This window comes from Brachionichthys hirsutus, chromosome 6 (assembly GCF_040956055.1).
Source record: "Brachionichthys hirsutus isolate HB-005 chromosome 6, CSIRO-AGI_Bhir_v1, whole genome shotgun sequence".
Classification (NCBI taxonomy): domain Eukaryota; kingdom Metazoa; phylum Chordata; class Actinopteri; order Lophiiformes; family Brachionichthyidae; genus Brachionichthys; species Brachionichthys hirsutus.
Genome location: NC_090902.1, coordinates 1,946,557 through 1,967,646, shown reverse-complemented (window position 1 = coordinate 1,967,646; position 21,090 = coordinate 1,946,557). Strand labels below are relative to the sequence as shown.

The following is a 21,090-nucleotide window of genomic DNA, read 5'->3' as shown; positions in this document are numbered from 1 at the left end:
ATCCGATACCTGTGTTGGATCAGCCAGGTTTAAGAAGGACGGGTGGGCACCGGGTATCAAATCAACAGAACCCAACTTAAGAGCGTTCTTTGTTTTCTCAGTGATAGAAATAGAAGATTCAGCTCAGAGCCCCGGTGAAATCCTCCACACTCGTTCTGCACCGTATCCAGGCAACCAGTCGTTAGACCTCAGCAAATATAATAAGGTTGATAAGAACTCTATTCATCTTCATTCCGTCATTTTAAGACTTGATCGCCAGCCAAAACAAACCTGCCTGAACTTTCAACACGATAAGATCCTGTTCTTCATCGTGTACGCGTCCAGGCATGCTGCCCCCCCCCCTTTCATTATGAAGCCTTGTCTGCAGCATGGCTGAACTAATCAGTAGCTTCAGCGACATTCTATGTCAACAGCGGCGCACAATGAGTCTAATCAGCGTGTTTACAACGGCTTCTGCTTTCACAAGTGGAGGACGTTTGGATCCAGCGGCGTAATCATGTTGAAGCACCCACTTGAGATGAAACTCGACATTCATTCCATTGCGATTCGGTTTCCACTTCAACTCCAGCGCAACACACGAGTTCGTCAAAATTACGACACGGTCCTACGACAGATGGATCCGTTCTGATGCGTAGCTCATAGAGCTCAGAAACGAAGCAAATGTAACTGCAAGTGGATCGTCTGGGAAGCTTTAACTGGAGGACAAAAACATTTCAGACAATGTTCTAAAGCTTAAAGGTTGGAAGTAGCCCCTGTAACCCATATTACAGACTCAGAGTCTCAAATCTGGAAGTGTAACGCAATGGAATCCCAGTTTGCCAAGACTAAGCCCCTCTGTCAATGTTGGAAACATAGGCATCTGGTCAGTCCAAGTTAGCAGTGAGCTCCCCATTAGGAAAAGGAAGGGCTGGAGCCAGCCTTTCCTTACTCCAGATGCACAGAAATCCTGCCATTGTGCCTCTCCCCAGGGGCGAAGGGGCTTTAAGAGCGAATTCCAAGGCTGATACATTACATTTCAAAGACAGAACTACAGCCTCCATTGTCAATTTTCTAAAGAAGCTGTAGCAGGAGTGACGATCACAAAATCAGAAATATTGTATCACTCCCAAAATTGATCAACCAGGGCCATTCTTGTGAAAATGTCTTAGATATTAGCAAATTCTTGCAATCAGATGATTAATTTCCTCTCTCATATAACACATCAAACCCCAACAAACAGGTATTGTTTGCCAAATTAGTTGTGTTTGTCCGTGAACGTTAGCGGCAGCTTGTGCCTTGCAGTCTTAGCCTTTGCGGCTCTGCTTGTGTAATCCAGACAGAGGGTGAGATAATTTTGCTTCTCCGCTTGCTGTTGTGTTGCATGCTTTGCCTCTGATCATGCACAGTGCAAACACACAGGGAGGGGGCGGCATAAGCAACTTGGTTGGTCCAGTTTGACCGAGACCAAAAGGTCACAGAGGAGGGAATTTATTTCAACGCTGCTGTGCAATACCTGTTTGAATGAGGCTATAATTTTGACAATGGCCACAGACCTAGTTGCCAAAACCCTTCACACTCAGGACTAAGAACCAAACACCTCCAGTATTTATCGCAAGCACAGGGGCGTTCTCGCTAGGCTCACGTAGACCACAAAAGTTTGATCGTATCCTAAGTTTCGACCTCACAGATGATGTTCGGTCCATGACCAACCGCTGGTTTCAAACAATAGCAGTTGTAAAACCTTGGAAACTTCACTGCATGTATTGAAGAATAATATAATAAGACTTCCAAAAGTAAAGGGAAAGATGCCAAAGTGAAAAGCAGATAAGCTCCCAGTCTTTCTTTAGCGATAGCATCAAAGTTGGATGCGGGCCACCCAGAGGAGCTGTCATGCTCAGCCTCAAAGAGGGAGGTGCGACTGGCTAGATTAGCCAGGATTAGAGTTTATCCCCGGCTACCAGCACGCTAATGGGGATAACAGTACTCAAGAGACCAGCGCTGTAAATTAAGCCATTCCATTGAAGGTATTTATCCGACACTCTTAATGGGTAAAGTGAGCAAACTGCTGCGTTATGATGAAGGACGCTTTGGACAGTTATAAAGCACAATGACCCCTTCAGGAACAAACTGAGTAGAGTAATACCGAGACACGCTTTGACACGTACGAGTGCTCTGAGATGCGAGCAAGAGACTTGGAGTGCCAGTACATCGACGATATGTACAATCCTCAAAGAGAAGGATGCCATCAAGAACACAAAGCCTTCCAAAGGCAGAACTATGTTATGTTCATGTAAGTGTACATGTAGGGTACACTTACTGTATATCGTGTATAAACTCTCTCGCTCCCCGCTTTGGTTCAGTGTTGTGTTTCCTTGCGACGTTGCTCAAGCATGCAGCAAAAGAACTGAACTTGTAAGGTCGTAGATCTGGTTCCCTTCATGTTCACCACTTCCAGACAGCACATCAGGACTAAATTTGGCCATTCAGGTTCTTACCACAGATCCAATATATCAGGACTGTACCGCAATGACAATCGCTAAATGCCTCGTCACAAACGACCCCCCCCCCCCCCCCTGAACTGCAGGGCTGGAAGCGGTCCAGTTCTGAAGGAGCCTGAGGAGGCCTCCGCCAGCGTCCGTCTGCTGTCACAGAGAACAGAACTCTTACTGTACAAAGTCAGACATCTCCGGTGTGAGGAACACAGCGATGCAAGTAGAAGTTCACTACTCTAGGATTCTCTCCCTCTCTCTCTCTCCACGAGAGACTCAAAAAGTCTTGCATTGAATGGATCTTCCTAAATGGCTCCGCTTCAGCACCAATTCAAACTCTAACCAAAACCATAGCGTGCAAATTACTTTGGAAGATGTGAACACTGAAATTACAGCCCAAGAATACTTTAGAAATTGCTTTGCGTCCTCCACTCTGATTTGATAAAAGCCGCATTTCGTGCATCATTTTTGTTTTCTTCGGCGACCGCCGTGTGGATACACGCTCAGATTGCTGCTTCACTTCATGCGGTTCAACCATCACCACATAATGTGACAGTGTCAGGACTTTCTAAACATTTCTATTTATGGCCGTCATCAATAATATCAGTATCTTTTTGATCCTTTCAAGAGTGACACCATCTGCAATCGGTTAACCAGTGGATGAGACAGAAACACCCTAAAAACAGAGTTCCCTAGTACCGGTACACTTTTGGAAACAATATTTAGTTTCTTGAAATAATTACCTGCAAGATCCTCTCTTGTTGTGACATCATCATCGTGACCAACAGGTGGAGCTATGAATAACTGTCACGTCGATGAGGATTCAAAATAATATTCTTCAACAACCAGGTGTTAAACTGTCGTCCTGCCATCCGGTGGCGGTTGCATGTGCCCCCCCCCCCCCGACCGTCAGAAAGAGTCCAGCTCCCCCGAGCCCCAACTCAGAAAGCTAGAAAACCAGCTCAGCCTCGACGACCCAATTAGAAACGTCCCCTGGACGGTGGCGACACAAGGCCTCCGTCCTGTTCATCAAAACGTGCTAAAAACAGCTCCAACTGATGAAGGTGTGTGTCGCGCTTCATCCGACATGCTTCTCCACGTCAACATTAATCTAGTAGATCACACACACACACATATATAGACCAAAAAGCAGCAATACATGCGAGTTGGATGGGAGACGTGCGACGTGACCCACATTCCCCGTGAATGAACGCAATCAATAGAGCGATGAGAGATAACATGATAGAGGAGGTGCAGCTCGTAACTCTGGGCGACGGAACGGTTTGAATGGGATGTTGAATCTGTTCCCAGGAAGACTTTGAGCAGGTATCGGGTTGTGGCCAACGTAGGGACAGATCCCTGACATGGTTATTCCACGTGGAATGGAGCCTAAACTCCCACGCCGGTGCAGCGGCGTGCTGCAACCGTTCTGCTCAAGCCATGCCGAGCAGTGTGGCAACGATTGTTAACGGCTTCCCTTCTGATGTGTGTGTGTGTGTGTGTGTAGTCCTGCCCTGTCTCTATAGGGGTGCGCGTTTGTTGCACTGCAGCGTCAGTGCCCGGCTGTCTTCCTCTTTTCACTGCAGGAACAACCAGACCTGACGGCGGAACATCGTTTCAACGCGCTCATCCTGGCACCGACATCAGGCGCCAACAGGCACACACAAAGCCAGAAAGTCAAAGGACACCCAGCCAGAGCAGCTGATGTTCTCGCCATTACACTCTCGGTGTCTTCCTTCAACCAAGTCTTTCTAATACCGAGTGGATTTGAAGATCCGGCCTTGTGGTGGACCTGCCCTGGAGGTTCTTGCAAATCTTTTGAATCAGCTTTCGCAAACTGTCTTCCGTCCCAATCTGCTATCCTCCGAAAAGCGACAGCATCATATTTACACCTTTCACGCTTTGCAGCTGTGCAGAAGGAGGTTTTATTGCCATCATGCAGGCCTAAATGTGCACCTTTATCCTTTACGGGCCCGACGGAACGGCTCATTCTCTTCCACCGAGTTTATCGGAGTCAATTTGATTGTGAAACGAAGCATGGGTGGATTTTACAAGATGGGTTTGCTTTCCTTTCCTCCCTCCGTCGTCATAGTTCCTCCGGCCTGTCAACGTCTTGGCAGATATATCACCGTCAGGTATCCACTGTGTCCTTATTGCATTGAACAACGGCCAATAAACCCACCTGGAGATGAAGGGCGAAGCAGGGAGGACGTGCACAAACAGAAAAAAAACAACTGATGATGGGTGACGGTGCGTTCAAGACACGCTGTAGAAAATGCTTTAAAAAAAAGGGTTCGGTATTCACTACTGAGGTTGCGCGTGTGTGTGAAAGTTGGATAGAAGGGTATGCATTTTCAAGTAAGGGAAATAAATGTGCCATAAATCTGCTTCTCCTAAAAAAAAAGTTCACCCCTTGGTGCTAAATCCACAGCATCGGCTTGTCAGATTGTTTCCCGGCACTTCTCATCTCATCCCTGCTGCCGACATCCAACGAGGAGGCGCGGCCTTACCGTAGCCGGCGTAGCGTGTTCACCTCGAGGCGCTGATCCATCGACCTCGATGCGTGCAAACTGCAGTGCGGAAACGATGATACATTCTTCCATCATCAGCTTTACAACCTGGCGACTGCTACCTATCATTTCCACCTCGTTTGCTCGGCTTGCTTCACCGTTCTAAAGCTCCTTCACTCAACGTTTCCGCAGCAACAGCCGGCGGCTGTCATCACATCTAAGTCCTCCTCAACAGCTGATGTGCTGCGTCTCATTCCAGACGGACTAAGCCGGTCCTTCGTGTCAATTGTTTGCGTGGAGATTGATTGAAACCGGCTCGCTCTGTGGCGTGGATTAGTTTCGAGCAGGATCTGAATCCCCACAGATCCATTTGTGCAGGGATTATTATGGGCTTGATCCACCGTTCTGCTTTCGTTCAGAGTTAAAAAAGAAGGGATGCTTTGTAAGATCACTGCAGTTGTAAGACATGATGATATCGCCTTGCCTTTCAGGCATGCCACAATGGAACGCTGTATTTTCCCACGAGCCCCTAAACATGCCACAGCTTGGACTGAAAGAAGACCTCTTGCCAAATCAATTATTTAGGTAATAAAACCGATCACAATAGGGAATCTCCAGATATCATAATCCCAAAAATCAACATGCTTCACATGCCGGTGAGATTTGACCTCAAACGCTGAAAGAATAAATGATCGATTAGTCCGACCTCCAGTGGAGTTATTCTATCGCCGCTTCACAGGCCACAGCAAACTGGTCCCAAACCAGCAACCAATAGGAAACCACATTACACAAGATCCAGTCAGGCGTTTTCCGTTCATACGAACACCCTGCAGCTCCTTCCCACAACTCAACGGACGCATTCCACCTCCATCAAAGGGGCAGCGGGGGCTCAAACGCCATCATCAGTGTTAGGAGGTACTGGCGAGACGGCGAGGAGCCCCGATGGGCGAGGAGCTCCGATAGCACGGCAGTTCAAGTGATCCGCCACACAAACAAGTAATAAAAAAAAAGCCCGCCTGAAACGTTCTCGCTGCGAACAGGTCGTGACACGGAGCGCTTAACCTTTGCATGATGCACACAGATGCCTTTGGCGTGATATAAACGCAGATTAATGGCAGCTCAGATTACAAATGACTGATGAGGCTAAAAGAGAGCGGGTGATGGGGCAAAAACACTGGAGTGATATCAGCTGACATGAGATTCTACACTTGTAGTGGCGTTCAAAAGATTCAGGGCCGGATTGAAATTCTCTCGGGACAAAACCTTGTTTGTGATTTGAGCAGGCGTGCAAAAATCCATCCCACATGATGCATTCATTGTTTGGTGTTAAACACGCGGCAGCCTCAGGACGTCCACAATGACAAGCCACAAATGCACAGCGTGAAAGGGGGTTCAGGACGCCCGGGGCAGGTAACTGTACCTGGGGCAGAAGGTGAAAGGGGGTTCAGGACGCCCGGGGCAGGTAACTGTACCTGGGGCAGAAGGTGAAAGGGGGTTCAGGATGCCCGGGGCAGGTAACTGTACCTGGGGCAGAAGGTGAAAGGGGGTTCAGGATGCCCGGGGCAGGTAACTGTACCTGGGGTAGAAGGTGAAAGGGGGTTCAGGACGCCCGGGGCAGGTAACTGTACCTGGGGCAGAAGGTGAAAGGGGGTTCAGGACGCCCGGGGCAGGTAACTGTACCTGGGGCAGAAGGTGAAAGGGGGTTCAGGACGCCCGGGGCAGGTAACTGTACCTGGGGCAGAAGGTGAAAGGGGGTTCAGGATGCCCGGGGCAGGTAACTGTACCTGGGGCAGAAGGTGAAAGGGGGTTCAGGATGCCCGGGGCAGGTAACTGTACCTGGGGCAGAAGGTGAAAGGGGGCTCAGGACGCCCGGGGCAGGTAACTGTACCTGGGGCAGAAGGTGAAAGGGGGTTCAGGATGCCCGGGGCAGGTAATGCTGTACCTGGGGCAGAAGGTGAAAGGGGGTTCAGGATGCCCGGGGCAGGTAACGCTGTACCTGGGGCAGAAGGTGAAAGGGGGTTCAGGATGCCCGGGGCAGGTAACTGTACCTGGGGCAGAAGGCTGGGGTAGCTGTTAAACCATTGTTCAGTTCACTGCAGTGTAATTATGATAAATGCATTGATGAGCAGCAGGTAATCTCTTCATGGAGTCACCTTTCAACAGGTGACCAAGCAAACGAGTAGCCAAGACAACATGACGAGGAACAAACGGGACGCACGTGGGACGAGTTCGGACGGGAACCGGATACGCACCTCGATCCATGTCTGCGCCTCCTGAAACGCGGAGTCTGCGGCAGACTCGGTCCGACTCCCGGGGTGGTGCTGATGAGACGCTCCGATGTCTGCAGCCGGACTTGCCATTCGGGAAGAGGCTCCGCTCTGTCTCACATATAATTAGATATAAATATATATAAAAGCAGTCCTGAGCAGGTAGCCGCGAATCGGTCCGGGCCGGTCGGCCGGTCTTCCTCCGCGGGTGTGGGTGTTGCGGCAGCGGCAGCACCGGCGAGGCGGTCGAACAAGTTCGTTCTGACGCTGTCGCTTCTGTCGGGAGTCTGTGGGCCGACAGCTATTAGCAAGTTAGCATAACCACTAAACACAACATCCGGTGTGAGCGCACAAAATAAAAGCTGGAGTCGCGGTACATGATACGACGTCACACTTGCTAGCATCACAACTGACAACATAAACATTAGCACCGATAACGCGGAGTTTTTTTAATGGTTGCCGTGCAACGCCAGGTAAACCCACATTAATATGAAGTCACTTGTCCCCCCCCCCACCTTTATACGTCTCTAAAATCTTATTTTGGTTGTAGAAGTGCTTTGGTTCCGGTGGGTTCCTTGGTTACCATGGCTACCTTGACGCAGATGCGCCGACATGACTTGCAGAACGCAGTGCGATCCGATTCAATGGGCCCAAAATACTCAGAGCAACGCCGCTCCATTTCCACCATCGCACTAGAATTTAACAGGAACGTTACCGCAGATCAATCACAGACCTGCTGAAACTTCATTTAAAATGAGACGCGCCATTGCTAAAGTTTTAGCCTTCCTGACTACAGTTTGTGCTTTAATTTCTGGAGGAAGAAAATGGTCAAATAGACTCAATGTTTATATTCAAGGTAAATAATTCCCACCTGCCTCCACAGTCAGGTTGATCTCAAACATCTTTGCTGCCCTCTTGCGGACGAAGGCAGCATCGCAGGGAACCTGGGAGGAGGAGCCCCGGGGAGGAAGACGCACTTTGCTCTTCAATAGCTCCTCACTTCTTCGTGTTATAATTTCCTGGATACCGAAAATACTCCAGCGTGGGTTTCTTTTGCGTTATTTTTGTCGCACGATCGTCGTGTCTAAAGTAGAATTGTGGTTTACGACACCGCTCAGCTGTCCCTCCCGTGTTTGTCTCACCTGTCCAGAGCGGTTTGGGCAAGTATCACACCTCTCCAAATCATTTGTTCCTCACTTATGTGTAGATAAATAGTTCTGTCTTGAAAAGTAAAATAAGCAAGTCAATCAACACCCTTTTTTTAAAAATAATTATTTTCTTTAAAATGTTTTAACAAGGTATAGATTACACAGGATCCATATTTTTGCTGAACTAAATCACTTTAAATTAAATAAATACATGATATTTTGTTAAACACAAAATTAATAACGTGTCTGTTTGATACAAGATCAAATAAATAACCGTCAGAGCCGATGCACAATGTGATTAAAAGTATGTTTGTTCTCGTGTTTAGAAGATATTTATTTAGTAAGTTGCAGAATTTCTGTACATGAAATATGCAGACTTCCTTCCTAATATTTTAATACAAGTAAAAGAGGAGTATTTATTTATTTATTCATTACTGTCTGACAGGACAGGAGCCATCAGGACATGGCAGGTCCCCCGCCTCCTGAGTGTCAGTCACGTGTCTAAAAATAGACCAACCAACTCATCTGAATCGGCTCCAAATGCAGTTAAAGTTACCATGGTTACGGCAGAGTCTGGCTTTTAAACAGATTGTTTTCTGGTCACAGGAAATGAGCCATAAGCAATTTGTAATGATGATGAATCAATAATTAATTAATTAATTACCACTAATACTAATAATATATAATATCTTCTAAACTCGCTGAGGCTTTTACTTTTAACCCTGTTTTTCCTCTGAAATAATGAACAAAGATAAACCCACAAATCACACTGAAGAGCCAAAACAAGCCGTTAACCACCGACTGATTTCCTTTCCGTCGCCTCCAGGTTTCCAGCCGTACTTCCTGATCTCCAGGAATGTGGTCGATGGTCGTCTCCGTCCCGCTGCTCCCGGCCGTCGTCATGGTACTCGGGCGTTACCGCGTCGAGGTGGCAGCGCTGTCCCACCGAGCTCTGGCTTGGGCTCTGAGGCTGCTACGGGGGGCGCCGTGCGTTAGGAGCGCCCACGCCTTCGTGTTCTCCAACTGCACCCACGGCAAAGTCGACAGCGTCCTGGAGACCTTTGACCTCTACGCCGACACGCACCCCTCCCTCTGCATCAGCCCGCAGATCGGTCAGTATGGAATCCCTTTATTTAACAATGCATTAGGAATCTTACATGTTGCTAGGTAACTTGGGCTCTGGTCCTCTTGCAGCTGAGGCCCTGGATGCCGCGGTGAAGCGTGTCCGGCCCTCCCGGGTGTTGGAGTTGGGGATGCACTGCGGCTACGCTTCCGTCCGCCTGCTGCGTCTGCTGCCCCCTGCTGGCAGACTGATCACAGTGGAGATGGACCCGCTCGCAGGAGAACTGGGGGAAGAAGTCATCCTTGTGGCTGGCTTCAAGCCCTCCCAGGTGTACATCCAGGGAATATCAGAGAAGATTGGAGTTGTGTTTTCCAACATTTAACGCCTTCTCATGTGTTATCACAAACCTCTGCAGTTCCAAGTGCTGCCATGTAGCTCCGCCGAGGCCATCCCGACGTTGCATCCTTTCCTCGAGTCTGATGACGGGACCGGAGACGGGCTCGATCTGGTGCTGATGGATCACGACCCGCAGCAGTACCTGCCAGACCTGCTGGCTCTGGAGAGAGAGGAGCTCCTCAGCGCCTCCGGCTGCTCCCTCCTCCTGATATACAGGAACCAAAGAGCTGAAGATCATAGAGAAATCCTGGATCACATCAGAGGGAGACCCGGATCCTACTGCATCGGATCAGAACTTCAGTTCATGCTGGAGATCTCGTACCGAAAAGAAAAGCACGATGGAATATAGGCGACAGAGAAAACTAACCATGTGTGTGTGCGTGTGTGGTTTGAGTTTCTGTGGAATATAACACGAGTGTGAGTTGTGGGTCCAACACAGAATAAATCCTGATGTATCTTTAGTAAAACTGGACTTGAATAACCTTTTTTTTCTCAGTCATGGATTCAATATTATCAGCAATTAAACATGGAAATTGTTTTATAATGACGATCTAATTGCTTCATAAATGACTGAAAAAAAGCACTGAAACAAGTGTAGTACAACGAACAGCCACCAGATGGAGGTGTCGTCCTGCTTTGTGTGCGTGTGTGTGCGTGTGTGTGTGTGTGTGTGTGTGTGTGTGACCGGGCTGAGACTCAGCGTCCCGTCTTGAACGTGGCGAGCGAGGCTGTCGTCCTGAGGGTACACGCGTCAGGAGGAGTTTTCTGAATTTGCCTCTGCGGTTTCGAAGAGCAGCAGGGAAGCCGTTACGCGGTTTAAAGTAGATTAAGTGCAGAATTTAAATAAATATGTGCGCAGCAAAACAGGATCTTGGAGTTCAGTCGATTGTTACACACGAGAGAGGAATGAACGCTGTAATAACTATGACACCTACTTTGTCAGTGGGAGACCGTCTACAATAAATTAGACGTGGAGGTTAACTTAAATATAGACGTTTGGAAGCCGACTGATTAGCAACATGAAACCCATGCTAAAACATTCAGGCCTATCATTGGGGAAACTTTCCCTCCCACGCAGAGGGAATGGTTGGATGAAAGTCAAAGCACTAAATGTTATTATGTCTTGGAAACTCGGGGTGGGTGTAAACACGGCGTCTCGCGCCTTCACCGGAGCAGCAATTTGCTCTTTTGAATGAAAGAGCCCCGTGTGTGGATGACGGACACAGACCCAAATGTCAGGATCCTGTTTTCCTGCAGCTCTTTGTTGTCTCTGTAAATACTTGAAGCGGACGTCTGTAGATTCTGAACTATAAACTGCCCCTTTTTCCATTTGCGGAAGAGAAACGACGGCGATGACGCCTTGGAGCCAGAGGGGGGCTCAAACTCAGGGCGTGTTTTTAAAGTGCGAGTCAGACGCTTCGCTTTTATGCTGATGATGCTCTTCTGTTCCGCTGGGATGGACTGAGGAGCAGCGGGCGTTTTAGAGCCACTGGCAGTAACGTTGGTCGCACCCAGCATGCCCCCCCCCCCGCATGGCTAGGGTGTGATATGTAATGACACAAAGTAGACCGACTATAACGATTGTTCATCAGCTTCCGCCGCCGTCTCCGGCGTCCAGCTTTCCGCGAGCCGAGATGTGGTCAATCTCTCAGCCGTCAGATGTGATTTAACGTCTTCTTGCTTTCCTGCTTTCAGAGCACCAGCAGTCCACACAATGATGCACAGGCAAACGTAAACACGCTCCGCGACCACCCCTCATCCTCGCCTCCTTCCTCAAAGCGCCCCCCAAAAAAGTCCTATTTTAATGGGCTCAGTTCCCGGGCCCCTCCCCCGCCTGGTCAGGAACTGTTCTCCGTGCTCCGGAGGCCGGAGAGCCGTTGTAAACACAGCTTTCAATTATAAATCAAATTGTAATAGAGCGACGCTCCGCTGCCCTCGGGCGCTGTGCACAAAGGGCCGGCCCCCGCAGCACCGCCGGGAACATGTGGATAGACTCCCAACTGAAACACAACCTCTTCAGACGACTTCCGGAGCTGCGATGCATGAGAACTGTTTGACTTGATGACAGAGGAAGTTTGTCTTCACATTAATGACCTGGCTGCGAAGCAAAAGAGACGCCGTCTGCCGACGGAGACGATCAAGTGGCTGAAAAATATGCTAACACATTAGCCTCGTCTTTGGAGAAAGCTACAGAACAGCTTTGCCACATCTGTCGTTACCGACTGTCGCAGATTTGACTCCCCTATTTGTTCTCTGTTGTTCTCCACCGTCTCCAGAGGGCAACATCTGGATGCGTAGCTGCTAAATGCTCCACTGGGCTCACAGACGAGCTGCTGGCCGTTTCTGTGGTGCTGATCAGGACTTTGATTTGCTTTTTGACTGAGCTGCCGACGAGAAAAGTTGCTGACAAAGAACATCGGTAAAACTGCCGGCTGGCCAACGGGTCAAAGAACCTGAAGATCTCTACGAAGCTGGGGAAATGCAGGATCAACGATAATCACATCTATGGTGCAAGAAAGAATAAGCTTTTTTAAAAACTGGATGATGTTAAATGTTCCTGAGATAATTACAGCAGAAAACTGCAACTGATAATGATCTCAACTTGGGTTGGGTTTTCATGGTCAAAATGTTGCATTATGACTCCATGGGTCATTTTAGTCGCCACCACGCTTAAGCGTCATTCCCGAAATGGCCACTAGGAGTCCTTGTCCGGAAGCTTAAAACACATTCCAGGGCCTTGAAATCCAACATGTGCACTTCTTGTGACGTCATTATCCAAGGGATGAAGTCACTCCAGATTTCTGTTACATCATGTCAAAATAAAATAAAAAAACCTTGCTAATAAAATCATTTTGAATTCACGCCGTGTTTCTTGCCAGGCGTCTGGTTCATCAGCTGGAGTGGGCAGAGATGGAACTGCTTCAATCGACCTTTATCGATCGACAGAGCGTCTTATTGTCATTGACCTTTTACGTATTATTCAAGCGTTTGGCCCGTCGGCCTCAAACAAACGCGCCATTTGGCCATACTGCTCTTGCACCTCTGAATGCATGTGCACGGACTCTTGTTCAAGTATGGATTGATCTCCTGTTTTATTAACGGATCAATTGTGTTTCTGCATCATCAACCTTTCAAAGCGCACTGAGGGCTTTATCGATTCGATGCGAAATAAAAACAAAACGGTGGGTCGGAGAAATGTGAATTTATCAACCTATTAGCCGCCAGGGGATTAAGACAAAATAATGAATGGCCAATGAAAAAGTTATCATATGGGAGCAGGGAGGGGGGGGGGTATTTGGCTAACACATGCAGCGCACAGTCTTCATCGCCTTCATCGTCATGTATTTGTCACAATTCGGAAGTGCTATGTGTAATTCTTTCAAATTAAAAACTCATTCATGCCCTTGCAGATGCCCCTTCCTGCCCACAGACCAAAGATCAGCCTTGTTTAAAAAATGAAGGCTAATTCCAACCAGACGCCACGGTTGGGGTGGAAACAGCCCCGGAGCTGCTGAGTTTATTTCCCGTGAGTCTATTACTACTGAAGGAGCCATGGATATATTGAGCCTTGAAGCACAATAACTGTCATGCGATCCATTACTCTTTAGTCTGGCCAGATTATTATATGAATTTTAAATTGCATCGTAGGGCGGCTCGGTGGCGCAGTGGTAAGCACTGTTGCCTCACAGCGAGATGGTCGCAGGTTCGTCTCCGGCTTGTGGCCATTCTGTGAGGAGTTTGCATGTTCTCCCCGTGTCTGCGTGGGTTCTCTCCGGGTTCTCCGGCTTCCTCCCACCACCAAAGACGTGCAGCCTAGGCTGATTGGTGATGCTAAATTGCCCGTAGGTGTGAGTGTGTGTGTGGCTGGTTGTCTGTCTCTGTGTTGCCCTGCGATGAACTGGCGGCTTGTCCAGGGTGTCCCCTGCCTCTCGCCCATTGACTGCTGGGACTGGCTCCAGCTTGCCCCGCGACCCGACGATGGAATAAGTGGTTAGAAATGAAATTGCATCGTTCTTTCCTTTCTGACCAGCTCACGTGAATTGAGGCCGTCTCGGAGAATCCCTGATGGCATGAATTCACTTCAGGGCCCTTTTTCTGGGGGGGGGGGCAGTCCTTGTGATTTCTTTGGCGATCCGCCTGAATGTAGCTGCTAATGGCTGCCCAGAATATCCAATCCGATGCTGTTTCGGATTAGATATTCGAGGTCGAGGTTTCCTCGGTCGCTTAATGAGCCCATATGAGAAGATGAGGCAACATGAGGAGTCGTCCAAGTGGACTTTATAGGATGGGTTAGGGTTAGGGTTCCTTAAATGTTACCAATATTACTGTTACTAGATAATAAATCATAATTACCATATAGTTTTGCATTTCTGACCTCTTGCATAGAGCTGAGTCTAAACATAGGCTATTACCTAGTTATTACTTTGTAGTTACACAATATTGATCTATTAACCAATCATTATTCCAAAAGCATTTATCTATTCTTGTCATGTTACTCATCTGTAAAGTGACATTCGCCCTGAAACATCACTTTTCCAGGAGCGAGTGATGAGCCCAGCATTTCATCGGATGGAGTTTTCCCTGCAGTCCTGGATCTACGAATTATTCTTCTTAGCATTCCGACTGCCTCCTGTCTATACTGACCTAAAAGCAAATGGCTTGACCGACTCTATAGTTGAGAAAACAATCTCACCACGTGGTTTAGTGGCTGTTGCCCGGCTTCCAATTCCACCTTTTGGCCTTTCGCAAAGTTGGACTCAGGTCTTGGACTTCACGGTTTCCAGTAAGGCGTGCAAGCATGAAGCTAAATTCACGCTCATTGTTGCGTATTTTCTCATTTTATTCTCTCCAAACACGGCTGCCCATCAGATGTTAGAATCCTAATGCATAAAAGCATAATATTAGGCTGCTCCAGCGTTTGGTGCAATAATATTAGATTTCTTTTTTTTGCCATCCGCCTGCCCCTCATTTCATGGTCATTACAGCCAGGCTGAGGGCAGAGAAGAAAAACTCTTCTCATAAAATATATTGTAGTTCTTTGATAGAAAAATAAATGTGTGTGATGTGGATGTGACAGCGGGACATTAAACGGGTGGAGGTTGTAAATCAGACCCTGTTTAAATCTGCCCATTTGCCCCGAGAGCCAAACTGACCTGATTTGGGTGATTTTCCTGACAGGTCTTTACATCACTGGGGGGGGGGGGGGGGGGGGGGACTGCACAGCGGCACATTTCACGCCGCTAAAGTGATCCGTAGTTCTGTTACACTTCAAAGGTACAATATCCTCGATAGCACTCGTATGGCTTTGCGGCGGCGGGGGGGGGGGGGGGGCATTAACTGTAAATGGTGAGCATGATTGATTTCTTTTTTGGGCTGTATTGGCAGTGGAATATCGGCGATGCTAGCACCTGCTTCAGTCTTTCTACAGACCCCATCCGTTTCTCCTCTTTTTTGTAAAACACGGATTTGAATATAAATAAGCGTCTCAGGCTTTTTCTCTTCAGGCGAGTCCTTTTTTTCCCTTCCTTAAGAAAAGTCAGACCTGTCAAGGCCGGTTTAGAATGGAATACTTCTCCTCCTATTCGCTCTCCACTCTGAGCCGCTGGGAGGTGAAAGGTCACGCTGCTGCCATATCCCAGGTTCCCTTTCAAGTACACGTGGAAATATAAATGAATGCTTAACTCAAATGATGCACCTGTACTCAGAAAAGCATTTTGCACTGTTATTAGCAGTATAAGTATTCCACTGGGCGCATTTGAACAGCTGATTCGACCCATGTGTGCTGCATTTCCTACAGACAGCCCACAGCGCTTCTGATTTGCTAACAATGGGCCACTGATAGCAATGAAGCTGCACAGACGTCATTTTTGAGGAGCTTCCCAGCGTGTTTCAGATCATTATTTTCTTTTTTCCCGGTCGATTTGTCACTTTGGTTCACTCTCTCTGCGTGCAGCTTTATTGTTGGCTAGAGAAAGGAATGTCCAGCATTCACTGTAAACCAGCGGCCCCCAACCTTTCTCCTTCCATGGACCGTTTTTAAGGCTTCGTCGTCTTGTTTCCTAGCTTGTCACCACATATTATGCAGAGAGGACTTGCTGCACGAGTCACCTGTTGATAAACCTGTGTCTTAAGTCTGACTCCTGATTTGTCTGTTAAAAGAAGCTTTCTTTTCTCGGCGGTCGTCGGCTCCTCTTCTGGCTCCTCGGTTGGTCTTTTCTCCTTTGTAAAGAAGTTCTCCAAAGACCTGTTTTTAACTCATTTTCTCTAGTTTACAGTTTTTTTTAATTTTTTTTTTACGTATCACGTGACCAAGACAAGCGACTTGATGCGTGAAGATTCACAGGTGAATGTTACGTCGGAGAATATCCAGTCCTTTTTCAAAATAAAACACCTCTCAGTATCAAATGATCACTACAATGGAAATAAAGGATTCATTCATCCTCTGCGGCCCGGTAACGAATGCCCCGTGGACCGGTACCAGGCCATGTCCCGGTGTTTGGGGAGCCCTGCTCCACCATAAATATCAGCATTGTGCTGGAGGAGCGCGAACGTATCCAAAGCACCAGTTGATGTTTCACGTGCTTCAGAGACAGTCTCATCTTTCCCGGAGCTTCTGCACATTTGCTCCCGGAAGAGATGCACAAGAACGTGACGAAGCCGTGCTGCACGTCGATACAAACCAGGTTACAGACGCTTTGTGTCTAAGTTTATCCTCTCTGCCACAAGTAGAAATGACTGACCCTTTAACCCAACAAGTTGTCATCGGAGCCTCTGTATTTTTCTGCGCTGGTGAGCTTTCAGCGCCGTTCTTTTAAAGCTCTATAAAGCCAGCCGGAGGCGTAATAGAGGGCAGCTATATGAATCCAATCACACGCCTGTTGTATACCGTAGCGGTTAATTGCCGTGGACGCCGTACTCCTCCTGTCAGAAGCAGAATACGGGCCTCAACCTCGTTCGCTTTGCTGCACATTATCATGTGTTTTGTGGCCATTCCTGTCAAGTGCAGGCATCATTATAATCCGCGGCTGTTGGAGAGCACAGGAGCTCCTATAATTAGACTGGTCTGCATGCATGCTGTGTGTTTAGTTCTGTTAGTTCTTCCATTCGAGATGCAAATTGGGTTCCGCAAAAGCCTAGAATCACCTAACGAACCCCTTAACGCAAGCTTTGATTGCCTTTCCGTTGTCAGAAATTGAGATTTGAAAACCACCGTCTGTCAGCGTTAAATCTCCATAATGAATCCAAAAATAAAAAACCCCCAAAATCCAAGGCCATTAGCACATGGATTACAGTTTTTAATCTGCTGAAGCTCATTACGTTCAGGCTCATGTGCAGGAGGGCGATTACTCTCAGAAGGAACTGCTATATTTCTTTTTATATGAGACGTAGCATCTGCTGTTCACTACAGTGACGTATATAGCATGTGGCACCCTTGTACTGTCCAACACAGTGGCAATAGAAAGCAGCATTCCTATCCCATTTTATGTTGGGCTTGGCAAGGATCCTGCAAATCCAAGGGGATGTCCTACATCTACATCCAGCTGCTACCTGAGCGCTGAACCAGAAGCAGAGGCTGCAGGCGGCTACACCGAGCTTTAGTCCAGATTAACCAGCTGAGATTTCAGCCTAGCAAGCGAAAGAAGATGAACCTGCTCCGAAAGCTTCCGTTCACTTTCTAACTTTTCTGTCAAGTTGTCTTTTTCCTCTACTTCCTGCAAATAGCCAGCAGTCACAGCTGACCTTGTGGGTCCAGCCTCTTGACAGAGCCCAGTGTTTGTCTCTGTGCGATTCTATAAATACCAGATGAGGGCCACGGCAGAGCCCATGTGGCGCTGTGTGGTTAATTGAGACCCAGCATCAGTGACCCCAGTGGGCGGCCAAGCCCCCGCCACGCTACCATCCATCACTCACGCTGGGTAATTGGAATCCATGCAGCAACAACCGCAAGATCTAAGTTCCGTTAAGTTGCTTTTTGGACAAAGGATGCGCTCGCTGGCCTCCTTATCCTACCGAGTCCTATTTTCATTCCCCAAAAAGATGTAAAGACCTCCTTTGATGTAAAAAAAGATGATCAGCATGAACCCAAAAAGTGAAATAAGTAAATCCCAATTAACAGTCCTCTCATGTCCTGTTTACCAAATCGCTTGTTTACTCCTGCAACGCTGCAATTAGCAGAAGATTTTTTGAATCATTTCAGACTCTGGCAGATGAATATACATTTCAACACGGACGCTGCCAAAGAGCGCGAGTGAGTGCGCTGAAGATGGATTGAACACGGACTTATTTCAGCCCCGGACTAATATTGATCGCTCAGATCATCCATTTCTATCTTAATTACAGTAATGATTTCAGAAGATGTTTTCTTTTTTTAGTGTAGTTCTGATGCTTAAACTTCAGCGTTTCCCATTAATTCAGTCTTCAGTCTTCGGAGAGCTGCAGCTTTCTGAGACTTTGTTCCAGAAATGTTGAGCATATATATATATATATAAAACAGCTTCTTCGTATTTCGTTCAGAGATGAAGTCTGGATGATTCCTAATGGAGCGCTTTGTAAACATGCAAAAGACAGGAAGATGGATCTGAGGACCGATCCGATCCACATTCCTGGTCGGGACCGGAGCAGCAGCCGTGCCATCAGTTTATTAGAAATTCCTGAGCAGACTCCAGTCAAGCGTGACTCCAGTTTTCATGGTTATGATTGAGCAACTCTCGCAGTTGAGGGTTGAGGAAAGGCAACATTTAAATAAAACTACGATCTTTAGCATCTCATTAGCCTCAACCTAAAGGACAGCCCCCCTTAATGGGGGCTGCTGGGTAACAAATGGCAGTAAACATAATCCTGAGAGCAATTACTTTCCTCCACAACACATTTGGCAAAGCAAAACGCATCTGAACGTGTTTCATTGGAGACAGCCTTGGCTACTGGGGATCATTAATGGGCCAAATTGCCAGAGGTAAATTTTAATTAGTTTGAAATAATATTGCATAATGAGACAATACATGCCAAAGCCGACTGTGTGTGTGTGTGTGTGAGGGTTTTGTCCAATGTCTTTGCATACACTCAGAGACATAAGAAATTCTCAGGGCATTTGAGCATCTCTGAATTAGATAGAACCCCCCCCCCCCCCCCCCCCCCCCCCCCGATCGTAATCGAGCCCTTCTGCACCCCCCCGCATCCCATATTCATCAATCAATAGTTAATATCGTTCTTTAGATCTCCACCTTCCTTTGAGTTCAGCGACTTTTTTTTTCTTCAATTAGCATGACCCTCAATAGAATCTCCGCTCCGGCGTGACTGCGCTCGCTTCCATCCTTTGTAAATGCCACTTCCACCCATGGAAGAGGTGACAATGAACCGCCGCAGGTATTTTTTCGACATTGAGGGGGCCGGGGGGTGAATATGTGTGTGTGTGGTGTGGGGGATTTAGGTGAGGGAGGTGCACAGTATCCCCATGGGAGGGCAGCACAAATCCAAGGGAACAAAAACGCATCCATATTTGGCAGGGCTTTTGTCTCCCCTGACAGCTGAGTGTAGGGGGGGGGGGGGGGCACAAGAATGAATTGGATTAAATGTGAAAGTAAGAAAGCATGGCTCCTCAAAGGCCAGGGAGGAGGTGGGGGGGTGGGTGGGGTGAGGGGGAGGGGGAGGAGGAGATCGGTTTGGATGATGCTAATGTCTTTACAGTTTCAACACCGACGTGGATGAGAGAGACCTTTCTAGAAATTCCGGTCAAATATTCATAAAATTTTTTTTTACTGGCCTTTTTGCACTTGTTAAATGAGGTTTGAGTTAAATGTTTCCCCCCCTCCCTCTGTTGTTTCCTCGTACAGAACCATGTAAACAGGCCCAAAGAAATTGCCTGCTTAATAAGAAACGATGAGCCTGACACCCCAGCAAATCATATATGAAGTGTGTAAATCGGCGGTGAAACGCTGCCTCCAAGCTGATGAAAACACCTGATGCCAAACAGCACGCTAATTCAATCAGCCATCTTGCACGTTCTATATTCCATTACTGCACACTCTTTCAACCCGACCTTAAATCCTCAGCGGATTACTTTCATTGCTGCACTTTAGTGTATAAATCTCCTGAAGAGGGAGCTGCGCTGATTTTGATTTGCATTTTATTGAGCTTTGGCTTTCTGTGGGATAATGACGACATGTCGGGGGGGCAGCGTTTAACGCTGTAAATGTTGACCGCCCTCTTTGTCGTCGCAGCGCGCTCCAGATACGCCGCTTGTAATTACTTTTAGATACCCGCATCTCGGCGGAGGACGAGGAAGGGCGACCCGAGCGCACATCACTGAAACGCGCAGCATAGGAACAAAATGAAGTGGGAGGTGCAATATTTGAATCCGGGCCACGTTTCCACCGGATCAGCTGCTTGACTTTCAATTTTAGTCGTAAATTGCCAAAGTTATCAACAAATTGGTTGTTGGACGTCCGTTTTGAACCTGATTTCCTTCATGGCTGCTGCTAAAAGATCCATTATACGCCTTGGACAATGTGTTCCTGCTAGCTGCAGGTTGTGGGACTGTGCTGCACATTAAATGCAATGGGGGGGGGGGGCACAGCTTTTACTTTCTCGTGATTTGACGTGAAAGTAATCATGAAGCTGCTCGTGCACTGGCTCGCGGTGCACGCTCCAGGGTTCCCAAATGTTTCCTCGAATGCCTACCCTTTTGTGTAAACTTTGCAATCATCATCGCACGACTATATTTGACCAGTCAGGTTTCTAAACGCAATGGAAACACTCGACATCGACAACGGGACAAAATGACATTCGAATGTTTCCTGTGACGAATCCTCTCCCACGTCTCTACGGAATAATCTCTACGTTGAGAATCACAACATAAATAATATGCAGAAATTTAAAAAGCCTTTCCTTCAGAGCTCAGATAACCTCTGAGTATTTCTGATGTCGTTTGGCACGTTGAAACGTTGAAATATGTTGGATGAAATACGTGATGATCTGATCTTTGTCTGTCCTCTGCTACTCTTGTCACCGACAGTTGCGCTCGCTTCATCTCCTGTTACTATAGCAACAGGTGCCGTCAGAGAGGTGAATTGTTGCATGCACCATCCTGCCAGCGCCGCTTTGTTTCCCAGCTGTTATGCGAGTTGTGCACCGACAGTCCATCTGCAGTTGAACTGTTCCGACACACAGCCGTGTCAAACAAGAGTGGAAAACGGTCTCATTCTGGGATGTAAATATGCAAACTTGAACTCTAGTGGTCAC

General features: G+C 47.6%; 2 protein-coding genes across 2 annotated transcripts in view; one reads left to right on the top strand and one right to left on the bottom strand.

Annotated features, from left to right (window-relative positions):
- LOC137894624 (LIM and calponin homology domains-containing protein 1-like) overlaps window positions 1-7,338 on the bottom strand; it is a 35,317-nt gene extending 27,979 nt beyond the window's left edge. Inside the window, exon 1 of the mRNA XM_068740072.1 lies at window positions 7,231-7,338. Within this exon, the coding sequence (XP_068596173.1) occupies window positions 7,231-7,338 (108 nt within the window). The remainder of the gene's footprint in view (window positions 1-7,230) is intronic.
- Window positions 7,339-9,249: 1,911 nt separating this feature from the next.
- On the top strand, window positions 9,250-10,201 carry LOC137895166 (catechol O-methyltransferase-like). Its single transcript, XM_068740650.1, has 3 exons — window positions 9,250-9,505; window positions 9,588-9,784; window positions 9,872-10,201. The coding sequence occupies exons 1-3, from the start codon at window positions 9,250-9,252 to the stop codon at window positions 10,199-10,201; spliced, it is 783 nt and encodes a 260-aa protein (XP_068596751.1).
- The last annotated feature ends 10,889 nt before the right edge of the window (window positions 10,202-21,090 follow it).